Here is a 12,838-nt window from a genome sequence, read left to right as displayed (position 1 = left end):
GGAAGAAAAAAAACAATACAAAATAACAGTGGACTTGTTGAAATGTTAAACTTTATGTTCAGTTTTCTGTTTCCACTGCAGCAGAACTGAACTGCTTCACTAAAACTTAGGACCAATAAGCCATTGTTGGATGGTTACATTTTTCTAAATTAAAGGACCAAAATATTATATTCTACCTTTCTTTTTCCCCCATTGTACCAAGCTTGTACCTAGTAGCCAAGGTAGATTGCGCCCCCCAAAACATTTTTAGCACCAAGGGCCACTGGTATGAACTGTCAAAGAATAAAATCAGAAAAGCTTTCATTTCTGTGTTTATTTACATAGTGGAAGCCGTTACAGTAAAATTCCTCGTCACCCTTTAATTATAAATACACCATTTTAAACGAGGCTTGCTGACGCTCAGTTAAATACATCCTTCAAACCTTTTCAAATGCAACAAAAAGGATTTAATGGATACAACTATTTTGAACTTTGTATCTTCTGTGTTAATAAATCATGCAAAGCAGAAATATATACGAAAATAAAATGATATATAGATCAAATTTGTTGCTTTACAAAGAATATTTCAAATGAAAACAAAAGGTATATGTAGTGTAAAATACAAATACTGCGTGTGGCGCGAAGCTCGAAGATCTTTCTCAAAGAAATGTTAATTCTTGGCTTTTAGCAAATCAGCTCCATATAATCATCAACACAGTCCGGACGTTAACTGCCTGGGAGGAAGAACAATGTAGAATCATGGAAACATTAAACACCAGCGCTGTCAGCGGTCGCTCTACGGTTAAACTGCGACGTCTGCCGATAATATTATGGGTAGCATTCATCTTCAGCCATGCATCAGTCGGTTTACGGTGTAAGCGCCACCTGAGGACGGTGGACCATGGCGTTCTGCAGGCACTCTGCTCTGCTATGTAAAATCTGTAGTTCCAGTGATGATCAGAGTCCAGATTAACGCCTTAAAACATCCGAGCAGGGACCTGGAGGCTCGGCGGACATGGAGCAATCTATAAAAGAAAAAGAAAAGAAACAAAAACCTTAGATGATAGGACCTCACCGAATCAGCCAAGTAAATCCCCCAAAAAGTAGAGATGCACCGATCGATCAGCAACCAATCGGCATCGGCCCGATAATGGCCCTATCGGTTTTGATCGGAGAACGGAAAAATAATAGTTCCGAGCGGGCCGATCAGATGACGTTTACAACAACAAACCCCCGCCCGGGCGTCAGTTCCCACACCTCAGACCCAGGTGTCCTAAGGGAGCGTGGCCGTCTCTACAAAACATCAAACACTGGCGTCGCTGTTATGGGAGTTTTACAATGTCCAAAAAGGATAACAAATTTGCAGTTTGCAAGGTATGTCCAAAGGAAATACCCCGAGGAATGTGACAAAAGAATTTCAACACAACAAAGCTGATAGGACATTTGAAAGTTTCTCACACGAAAGAGTTTATTGAGTTGCCAAAGTCGGCTGCCGCTAAAGCGGAGAAAGAAAAGGAGCAACGCCTATAAACCTATAAGACCTATAAACCACAGCAAGAAAAATAAAGAACTACATCGTAAGGTAATGAATTCATATGCTTTGCCCATCAGCCGCTTTCTGTTGTAGAAGACATCCGGTTTAAACACGTCGTTAGCAGCTTGGATCCGCGGTACACATTGCTGAGTCATAAATATTTCACTGATGAACGTCCGCCGGAGTTTTACCAAACTATATCACTAACCTTCACGCAGGACGACAGTCGTGTCAGTCGGCTTCATGAGTGACATCTGGAGCTCTAGTGTAAAAAGTTTTGCTTCACTCACAAGAGTTTCCTCACACGCGGCAGATGCCATCGCTAAAGCTTTCACAAAGCTTAATAATTCATAATTCATTTTTATTTTAAGATATAATTCCTCTTTCCACAGGAAAACTAAGGTGTCTAGTTTCCAACTTGTATCAACTTTTAGAGCTGTCTGCTGTTGTCTGTGTTGCTGCACATGTTGTACATAATTATTACCACAGGAAAGCTTAAGCTAGTAAGCTACACTTACTCTTTGTAAGCCGAGTCTAAGTCGTCTATAAGAGTCTCTAGAGGGTGAAATATTGCATATTGCCTCAGCCTGAAATAAAACAGACAATTCATGATACTTTCTCATTTCCAAATTTTTATACCTAATAATTCAATGTCCGTGTTGTACATGAGACAACAGTATTGACAAATTTATGGATTTCACGCTGTGATCGGTGATTGGCAATATCAGGATCGGCAGATACTGCTTTGGAGATTGGTTATCGGTGATCGGCCCTCAAAATCTTGATCGGTGCATCTCTACCAAAAAGCACCTTGCTTCCTCACCTGCCAACGTATCCAGACTAGCAGTGACTTCACGGGTTGGTCTTCCACGTCCAGAAGAGTCCGATGGTACTGATGCACCTAGCGAGCTCCAGAATCCCTCCACCGGTATCAGGTGCACATGTCCGAACTGCAGGTTGTTTTCCTTGACGGATGCTTTGGGAGAGTATATATGGCAGTGTAGCCCAGGAGAGAAAAGATCTTGAAGCTTGGCGTTTTGTAAAGCAGTTCCTTGTTATTTATCTTCACTAGACTCTATTCTGCTCTGCAGAGCGGCTATGGTCGCCTCGATTTTTCAGAAATATACACATGTACACGAATTTGACTTTGTACATCCAATTTGGTTCTCTGTATCGTCTCGGATGTGGTACTTGAAGCTGATAAACATGTTTGTGGAACACTGAATGCTCATATTTAAAAATAAAAAATAAAACAATTGCAAAGTCCTTGATGGATATTGCTCGTGATTGTACTATTTGTTTACAGTACGGAATCAGATATTCGATGAGACCTCATCAATATGACTAAAAGGAAATCTAAAATATACAATCAGATGATTTGTTTTCGTAAAAAATTAAAAATCTTAAGTGTTGTAACAACTCCATGCAGAGCAGAATAAAGGCAGTCTTTATTCCACAGACAATTAGGCATCTGGTGAGCGTTGTGGCTTTAGAGCGCGACCTTCCCTCGGCCCGGTCCGGCCCGGTACCTCAGTACCGCCGGCTGTAGCTCGGGGAACCGTAGGAGGAGGAGAAGGTCGTGGTGAAACTAGATCCCGTGGCATCAAAGCTGCCTCTTCTGGATCCAGACCTGGAGCTGGTTCTGGAACCAGACCGCGACCCGGTGGCGGAGCCGGAGCCGCTGATGCTGTAGGGACTGTAAAGGCCTTTGCTTGACTGGGACGATGCTTCGAGTAGTCGCAGACCACTTCCCTCCTCAATCATGCTCCTATCCATGGCGTCCTTGTAGGAGATCTTCAGCTTGGTTTTAGGGCATGTGAGGTACTTTGTATACGCACTGACGTCCCGTAACTTCTGCGCTGTCCGTGCGTCCAGGGTTCCCTTCTTAACTGCGTCATCTATAGGGACTCTGCTTGTAACGTCCGGTTCAATCAGCCCACCGGTGAGATACTGAACCTCCAGGAATCGCTGTCCGGCCTCGTAGTACAACCATCCCTTTTTCAGGGCTTGGGCGGCTGACATTCTGGTTTTGGTTCGAGGATCTTCAAATCCGTTGTAGGCTTTCTGAGCCAAACTGATGCGGTCCACCATGATCTTATCCACGAGCCCCTTGCCCATGGCATCCGTCACCGGGAATTTCTCCCCTGTGTTGGGGTCGATGATTCCTCCTGTGCAGGCCTGAGCTTCCAGCAACCTTTGGCCGGTGATATTGTCCACCAGGTTTCTGTGAATAGCCTCGGTGACGGACACCTTCTCCAGTGTCTCAGTGTCCAGGATGCCGGCCACGGGGCCGGTCTCCTCCGTTGGGTCGTTCCACGTTGTAGCCGGTGTCTTGATTGAAGGTACTGGGCTCATGGTGTAAGAGGAGGAGGAGCCGAAGGAGGATGACCGCGATCTGCTACCGCTCATGTTTCCAGACAGCATGTCTGCAAACTCGGTGATGGACAGTGTTCCTGCGCGGTACTGGTCCAGGGCCGACTTGCCAATGAGCGCCTTGGAGATTGCATCATCAATGTCGTACTGACGACCAGACCTCCTGTCGATGATCATGGATTTCACAACTCCATCAGAAGAGGTGCTTGTAATTTCCTCCCACTCACACTCCTGCTCTGCAAGCTCCAGATACGTCTGGTGGTCAATCAGGCCTTTCTGATACGCCTCATAAACGGACATCTCTTTGCCTGACTCTGGGTCGACAATGACGACTCTCCGTTTGCGAACCGAGGACTTGGACGATGTTTTCCGCTCGCGTTTCTTTTCCTTCATCAGCAGAAGGTGCAGGCCGGTCTCCGGATCGGTCATACATCTCTCCATCAGCTGGAGGTAGGTGAGGTTTTCCTCTGTGTTGGGGTCGAAGAAGCCTTTGGTGTCGTCAGAGGGGTCGGTGAGGATCTCGTTCATCTCCTGGTCGAAGAGGCCGCGATCATAAGCCGCTTCAACCGGCAGACGGAGGCTCTCCTCCGGGTCAATTATTCCACCGGTGGCTATTTGAGCCTCCAGGAGACGAATGCCATGATCTTTCAGGATGAGTCCCTTCTTCATCGCCTGGAAGAGAGAGATGAGCTTGCCGGAGTAAGGATCGCGGTAACCTGTGACGGCTCGTTCAGCGGAGAGAAGTTTGTCTTTAAACTCTTGCCCAACAACACCCATCTTAACAGCCTCAGTGACGTTGAGCTTCAGGTTCTTGATGGGATCGATCACGTAGCCTGTGGCGGCTTGGGCCTCGAGGAGCTCAAAAGCTGTTCCCGGTCTGATCATGTTCTTCTTCATGGCTTGGTAAATTGACAATCGGTCTTTGCTAGATTCGACATACACACCAGCAATACAGCTGGTGCCCTGGAGGTACTTCTTCACCTCTCTGCTGACCTCCTCAACTGTGATGTGGCCCTCATTGAGGTCGTTGAATGTCTTTTGGCTGATGATCTGCGACCGGAGCAGCTCGATCACAGTGATTTGCTTCCTGAGACCCGCGAAGAGAAGCCTTCTGTCTGACAGCGAAAGCAACCGCAAACCACTGTCCTTATCGACTCTGGACCTTTTCAGAAGTTGTGCATAGGATTGTTTCTCATCGGTTGTTGGATCAGAGTAACCTCGAACATCTGCAGTTGGTTCTGATATCCTGTCAAGGGTCTCCTTGTTGATGTACCCACGCTGCATGGCAACGTCTGTGGGAAGGCGGAAGTAATATTCAGGATCCACCACTCCTCCGGTGGCAATCTGGGCCTCCAAAAGCCCCAAGGCATAATCCTCAGGGATCAGCTCTTTCTTCATTGCCTGGTAGAGAGAGATGACCTTTCCACTGTATGGATCCTTGTAACCTGTAACCGCCCGCTCAGCAGAGAGGAGCTTGTCGTGGAGCTCAGGGCCCACCAGTCCCTTGCGCACAGCCTCATCGACCGTTAGGAGCTCGTCTTTTACTGGGTCGAGCATGAATCCCGTTGCTGCTTGGGCTTCGAGGAGTTTCAAAGCAACTTCAGGCTTGATCTTTCCATTCTTCATAGCCTGGTAGATGCTGATCTTTGGAGGACTGACTGACATAATTCCAGCGATGCAGCCTGTGCCGAAGAGATACTGCTTCACTGACGGCACTTCCATCACCTCGCGGACAGTCATCTTTTCTTGCTTCAGTAGGTTGTACGTGTGCAAGTCAATAATTCGCGCACGGTACAACTCCTCGATAGTAACCCTTCTTCTGATGACGTCGCATGACATGCCCTGTTCCGACTTAAGAGTCTCCCGTTGTTCAATAATTTCAATAATGATGATTAGCATTCTGTCCTTTGTGATTTGGCCCCGGCGGTACTGCTCCATGAGTCGCCGTCTCTCCTCTTCGGGAAGCATGTTTGAGTTCATGACCTCCCAGATACTCATGCTCTTCCCTGCAAAGCTCTTGTGTGGGATCTCAATCTGAGTGTTCGCCAGATCCTCTTGGGCTTGCTCCTCCGTGAACTCATAGGATTTCTCAACGGGGGCAGGAGCTTCGGCGGAGGGCAGCGGCAGGTAGCACAGGCCGGAGTTGGGATCCCTTCGGCACTTCTCGAGCAACTCTTTGTAAGTGACGCTTTGGTTGGTGCTGGGATCAGTGAAGCCTTTAACGTCGCCCGAAGGTTCATTGAAGGATTTTGACATTTGTTTGCTGAAATAGCCTCGCTGAATGGCCACGTCGGAGGGAACACGATGGCTGCTGACTGGATCGATTATACCGCCGGATGTGAACTGAGCTTCCAGGAGAGGAATCGCGTGTTCCCTCAACACGAGCTCTTTCTTCATGGCTTGGAACAGAGAGATCTTGCTGCCAGTGTATGGATCTTTGTATCCCGTCACTGCCTTTTCAGCCGACAGGAGTTTCTCGTGGAGCTCGGGGCCGACCACTCCGGCCTTGACGGCATCGTCCACAGAGTACTTCAGGTTCTTGACCGGATCAGTTATGAAACCAGTTCCAGCTTGGGCCTCCAGAAGCGCAAGGCCGGTCTTGTGTTGTAAAATATTGGTTTTCATTGCTTGATAAATGCTTAACTTTTCATCCGAGTCTTCCATGGTGACACCGTCAATGCGGTCTGTGCCTTGAAGGTACTTCCTAACTTTATCTGTTTTACTGATGTCTTTGGGCTTCTTCTGACCCTGCTGAAGTTGGTCAAACGTAGCCTTATCGATGATGTTGGCATCACGCAACGAGGCGGCAGTGACTGGTGCCCTGAGGCCTTCAAAAGTCTCCTCCTTTGTTTTGTCTTCCTTTTCCTCAACCATTGTTACGACAATCTTAATCAGCTTTTCAATCGTCACTTGCCCTATTCTGTACTGGCGAATCAGCTCTATCCTTTGTTCCTCGGTGATGTATTTAGAGTGTATGATCTCCCAAATGGTGACCTTTCTCCCTTTGAAAGGTCCGCACTCCAAAGCCATGGTGGTTTGGTTCAAGGTCTCTTTAGTTTTGGTCTCGCTGATCTGTTTGTCCTCTTTTGGCTTTGACGCTTTCTTTGACAGTGGGAGCAGCGGGAGTCCAGTTTCCTTGTCTCTCACACATTTACTCATCAGCTGTGCGTAGGTTGCATCCTCCTGTGACTTGGGATCATAAAATACTTTAGTTTCATCCGTGTTTGTGTTCAAGGTCTTGCTGATCTCCTCATCGAAATATCCACGCTTGCAGGCCACTTCATGCGGGATGCGGTAGCTCTTGATGGGGTCGATGACTCCGCCTGTTGCAAGTTGTGCCTCGAGGAGACGGATGCCCTGGTCTCTCTTCACGAGGCCTTTGTTCATGGCTTCGAAAAGGGACACGTTTTTCCCTGTGTACGGGTCTTTGTAGCCGCTGATGGCTCTCTCTGCCGACAGGAGGCGTTCGTGCAGCTCTGGGCCGACGAGACTCGACTTAACAGCTTCATCAACAGGGATCCTCTCATTCTTTACCGGGTCGATCATAAACCCAGTGGCAGCTTGAGCTTCAAGGAGATTCACAGCCATCTCTGGGGAGAGTAATTCCTTCTTCAAGGCTTGATAGATGGACATCTTCTCCTTGGTTGGTTCATGCAACACCCCTGCAATGCTGGGGGACCCTTGCAGAGCGTTCTTCACGGCATCCATCTCGGAGATCTCTTTGGCTGAGATCTTTCCGTTGCTCAACTTGTTGAACAAGTCTTTGTTTATGAGCTTGGACTCCAGCAGCTCGCTGGCAGAGACGGGGGCCCTCAGACCATTGAACACATTTCCGTTGTTCTTCTCTTTGTCTTCCACAACGGTGATGACGATTTTGATAATCTTTTCCACCGTGATCTTGCCGGTCTTGTACTGGCGGATCAGTTCTCTCCTCTGCTCCATGGTGAAGTACTCAGAGTTTATGACCTCCCAGATGGTGACGGTTTTCCCCTTGAACCGTCCGAATGGAACATCGAGGTTTGATTTACTGAACACGTCTTTGGTCTCCAGGTCTGTGTATGTCCTCTCGGCTTGAGCTGCCTCCGCGGTGACCGGCAACATCAGCAGGCCGGTCTCTGCATCCTTGGTGCATTTCTCCAGCAACTGCTTGTAGGTGAGTTGCTCCTGGGTGCTGGGGTCAATGAACAGTTTGCAATCGTCACTGGGATCGGTGAGCTTCTTGTTCATATCCGCATCGAACTGACCCTGTTTGTAGGCCGTCTGAGCTGGTACTCTGTGGCTGTTGACGGGGTCGACGATGCCACCGGTTGCAAGCTGCACGTCCAGGAATTTGGTGGCCTGTTCCTTCTCGATCAGACCCTTCTTCATGGCTTCAAAGAGAGAAATCTTAGCGCCTGTGTAGGGGTCCTTGAAGCCGGTGGCTGCCCGCTCTGCAGACAGCATCTTGTCATGGAGTTCGGGGCCGATCAACTTCTCCTTCACGGCCTCGTCAACCGAGAGAAGCCTGTTTCTCGCCGGGTCAACGATGTAGCCGGAGGCCGCCTGGGCTTCCAGGAGCATCGTAGCCGCGTCAGGAGAGATCTTGTTCTCTTTCATGGCCTGATAGACACTCATCCTCTCTTTGGTTGGAGTCAGGACTCCTCCGGCGCAACTCCGCCCTCTGAGACATGATCTGATCTTGTCCGTCTTTTCAAGTTCTTGCACCGAGACTTTGCCCTTTTGCAGTTTGTCAAACTCCTTCTTGGTCAGGACGCCGATGTCGTGGAGTCTTTGAGCAGGAACTTTACCTCTGATCCCGTCAAATGCCAGCGTCGACTCTCCACCTTTCTTCACTCCGTCCACCTCAACTGAGCCGTTTATAACTTTCTTTGATGTTCCCACCATTGTCATGGCAACCAGTTGCTCCTCGGGAGCCTTATCGGTCTGAACTTCAATTTCCTTTGTTTTGGACGGTTTCGAGGCAACTTCGAGACTCTGCAGTTTCTCTCTCAGTTTTTTGTTCTCGTCTTCCAGCAGTTTTTCTTGCTCTATCCTTTTCTTTTCGAGCACCTCCATCTCTTTCTGTTTGTTGACCATTTCCGCCTCGGCGTCCTTCTGCTTCTTCACAGCTTCATCCATTACGGCCTTCAGTTTCTTCTTCTCCTCGTCCACTAGCTTACGCTGCCGTTCCTGTTCATCTTTGAGAGCTTTGGCCTTCTTCACCTCTTCCTCGAGCTGCTTCTCAAGTTTCTTCTTCTCATCTTCAACCGCCTTTTCTCTCTTCAGCAGCAGCTCCTTCTCAGAGAGGTGCGACTGCTGAAGTATGGCCTTCTGCTGCTCGATCTGCTCTTGTTGGGCGTTAGCCATCTGTTAAAAAGAGAGGAAGAAAGTCATCAATCACTTTTGTACATTTTAATAATTAAATAAACATTTCAGAGGATCCTAAAATTATTGGAGTCCTCCAGTCCATTATTTCAGGATATTTACATCTGGTTGGACCAACGGCTGATGACATCTGAAATGAGCTTTAACAGAGGTCTGCCAGGACCTGAACTCAACACGCTGGCTGCTCAAGGTTATAGAACATCTGGCTTAATGACGGAAAACATCTGGCTGAGTGGCGGCAAATGTCTGGCTGATTGACGGCAAACATCTGGCTGAGTGACGGGCAATTCAGGCCTCAGTTCAGCTCTGGCAGCTTTCGTTTTGGTAGCAACATTTGAAATGAGGACGATTTAATCAAAAATAATGTTTAGTTTTATTACTCAGCATCACAGGTTAGCATAAGCTAAGCTAAGCCAGCTAGGCTAACTTGTTTAAACTGAACTTCTGCGTAGTAAAAGGACAGATGTTTCAGAACTCTTCAGATAACTAATGGGTGACATCACACAACGTTCCCCCAAACAAGTGTTCATGGCTTCTTCAAGTGGCTTATTTTCCATATTTAGTCAAAAATATCTCAGTACTGATCCAGTTCTGTGGAAGCAGAGGATTGGGAAGTCCCGCATCTGTGTTTGACTTGTATGGTCTTTTAACATCTCGGCTCGATTCGGCAGAGTTGCTTCCACAAACATCGGAGCTCAAATGCCAGTTACAGACTTTTAGCTATAAACACCTTCTGTTTTAAGTCAAAACTGCTTTAGTTTACATTGTTTTGGTCCCTAACGGAGGTTTACTGCCCTTCCAACAACAGACGAGGTGGAATGTTCCTTTAAATGTACCTGTTTGGACTTCTCGTGGAGCTCCTCCGCCTCTCTCTTCAGCTTCCCCTTCTCCTTCTCCAGGTCCGTGATGGCCTTCCTCAGGTCGTCGGCCTCCCTGGTGCTCTGCAGCCTCTGCGTCTCCAGCTTCTGCACCACCGTCTCCGTCGTTTGCTTCTCTGCCTTCTGGAGCCGGTCTTTGGCCTCGTCGGCCTGCTTCCTGAACCGCTTGGCTTCCTCTTCGGCGGCTGCCTGGGCGTCGCTGAGCTCCTTCACCTTCAGCCTCAGCTTCTTGGCCTCGGCCTCCGCCTCCAGCTGCCTCTGCCGCTCCGCCTCCAAGGATTTCTGGAAGCCTTCGGTCTCCTTGTCCAGTCTCTGCTGGATCTGGTTCTTGTCCTGCTGCAGTTTCTGGGCCTTGTCCTGGGCCTGGTCCTTCTGCTTCTGCAGCTCCGCCGCCTCGGCCTTGAGCCTGGAGGCCTCCTGGATGGCCTGCATCTTCTCCTTCAGCATCTTCTCGGCGAGGGCCCTCTGCTCGGCAAGGTCGGCCTCGGCGACCTGCCTCTGCCGTGCCGCCTCCTGGGCCTCGGCGCTGAGGCGGGCGGCGTCCTCCGCCAGGGACTTCATCTTCTCCGCCTCCTCCTGAAGCAGCTTCTGGGTGTTGTCCTCGTCCTTCTTCATGAGACGCCGGTTCTCCTCCTCGATCCTGAGCTTGACCTTGAGCAACTCGTCCATGTGCGCCTTGACCTTGGACAGCTCGTCCTCCACCAGAGTCTTCTGTTTGAGGGACTCGCTGACCTCGCCCTTGACGCGCTGCAGCTCGGTGTCCAGCACGGCCTTCTGCGTGTCCGTTTCGTCCAGCTGCAGCTTGACCTTGGCGAGCTCCTTCTGCACCGCCGACTTCTGCGCCAGCGCCTGCTCCGCCTCCTTCTTGTGTTTCGCCATCTGGGCGTCGGCCTGCCGCTTCTGCTCCAGCGCCGCAGCCTCGGCCGCCGCACGCCGCGCCGCCTCCTCCTCCGCCTCCTTCCTCAGCTTCTCTGCATCCCTCTGAGCCTTGGCCTGCTTGGCGGCTTCGTCCTCCGCCGCCGTCTTCTGCCGCTCAGCCTCGTCGGCCTTCCGGCGAAGTGCCGCCGCCTCCTTCTCCGCCGCGTCCTTGGCTTTCTCCGCTGCCTCCGCCAGCTTCCTGGCGTTGTGGAACTCGTCTCTGAGCTTCTCCTGAGCGAGGACGTCCTCCTCGTTCCTGCTGAGGACGTCCTGCGCCTTGCGCTCGGCGGCGCTGCACTTCTGCGCCGCCTCCTCCGCCAGCGCCGCCTGCCTTGCCGCGTCCTGCTCCGCCTTCTCCTTGTGCTTGTTGGCCTCGGCAGCCTTCTTCTTGAGGCGCTCCACCTCGTCCTGCGCCGCCTTGCACTGGCGTGCTGCCTCCTCCTCGGCGGCGGTGATCCTCTTCACGGTCTCCTCGGCTTCCTTCCTCTTCCTCTCCTCCTCGGCCGCCAGCTTCTTCAGCTTCTCTGCCTCTTTCTCCGCCTTGTCCTTGCTCTTCTCCGTCTTCTCGGCGACGCCCTTCAGCTTCTTGAGCTCCGCCTCCAGGCCGGACTTGTCCTTGGAGGCCTTCTCGAAGCTGACCCGGATGATGTGGATCTCCTCCTCCACCACCTTCTTCTGCCTCATCGTCTCCTCCACCATGGTTTTTTGCCTCTCCAGCTCTGAGTCCGACGAGCTCTTGAGCTGCTGGATCTTGTCCTCGATGTCGAGCTTGTGCTGCGCCGCCTTGTCCTCCAGCAATTTCCTCTGGTACGCCTCATCCTCCGCCTGCCGCTTCAGCCGCTCGTTCTCCGCCTCCTTGGCCTTCAGGGCAATCTCCGCCTCGGTCCTCAGGCGGGTCGCCTCGTCGATGGCGGCCAGCTTTTCCTTGAGGATCTTCTCGGCCTCGGCCCGCTGCCTGGCCGCCTCCTCCTCGGCGGCCTGCCGCTGCTTCTTGGCGTCCTCGGCGACGGACCGGAGGCGGGACGCCTCCTCCGCCAGCCGCTTCATCTTCAGCGCCTCCGACTCCAGCAGCTGCTTGCTCTTCTCCGTCTTGGACAGCGTCTCCTCTTCCGCCCGGACCTTCATCTGCAGCAGGGCGTCCATCTCCCCGCGGACCTTGGCGAGCTCCTCCTCCAGCTCCCGCCGCTGCTTCTCGGCGGCGCTGACTTCGCCCTTGAGCCTCTGCAGCTCGCCGTCCAGCAGGCCGCGCTGCTGCTCGGCGTGGTCGAAGTCGGCCTTCAGGCGGATGCACTCCTGCTCCGCCGACAGCTTCTGCTTCGCCACCTGCTCGGCCTGCAAGGAAAGGCGAGGCAAGGCAAGTTTATTTGTTTGGCACAATTCAACACAAGGTAATTCAAAGTGATCTACATCTACATTAAAAGCGGCAAGACATAATTAAACAGTTAATAACAAATAAAATGATAAGAAAAGAGGTAAAATAATAAAAAGCACAAGTTGTTAAAAAGTAAGGGCAGTGGAGTACAACAAGTACACATCTCTACGGAAGAGTATTAGGGCCATGCAAGAGAAAAAATATTTGAGAGGGGAAGGTTTTTTTTTATTGTGCACTTCGAGAAAAAAGTCAAAATGTCGAGATTAATGTTGAAATACAATTTCAAGAATAAAGTCAAAATTTCGCCTTTTTTCCTCAACATTTCAATTTTTCAACATTATTCTCGACATTTCGCCTTTTTTCTTGAAGTGCATAATGAAAAAAAAATCTTTCTGCTCTAAAATATTATTTTTACTTTTC

The 12,838-nt window shown here is 50.3% G+C and overlaps 1 protein-coding gene across 18 annotated transcripts in view; it reads right to left on the bottom strand.

The window, feature by feature from the left end:
* Window positions 1-295: 295 nt before the first annotated feature.
* Window positions 296-12,838, bottom strand: part of pleca (plectin a) — a 143,578-nt gene continuing 131,035 nt past the window's right edge. For all 18 annotated transcript variants that reach the window (XM_061741258.1, XM_061741261.1, XM_061741260.1 and 15 more), the window contains 3 exons: window positions 10,087-12,378; window positions 2,337-9,232; window positions 296-1,004 (listed from right to left, as the gene is read on the bottom strand). In XM_061741258.1, the coding sequence (XP_061597242.1) occupies window positions 3,044-9,232; window positions 10,087-12,378 (8,481 nt within the window). In that variant the 3' untranslated portion in view covers window positions 296-1,004; window positions 2,337-3,043. The remainder of the gene's footprint in view (window positions 1,005-2,336; window positions 9,233-10,086; window positions 12,379-12,838) is intronic.

Source organism: Cololabis saira, chromosome 15 (genome assembly GCF_033807715.1).
Source record: "Cololabis saira isolate AMF1-May2022 chromosome 15, fColSai1.1, whole genome shotgun sequence".
Lineage (NCBI taxonomy): Eukaryota > Metazoa > Chordata > Actinopteri > Beloniformes > Belonidae > Cololabis > Cololabis saira.
Note: the sequence above shows the minus strand (reverse complement) of the source record. Positions and strands in the feature narration are given on the sequence as shown.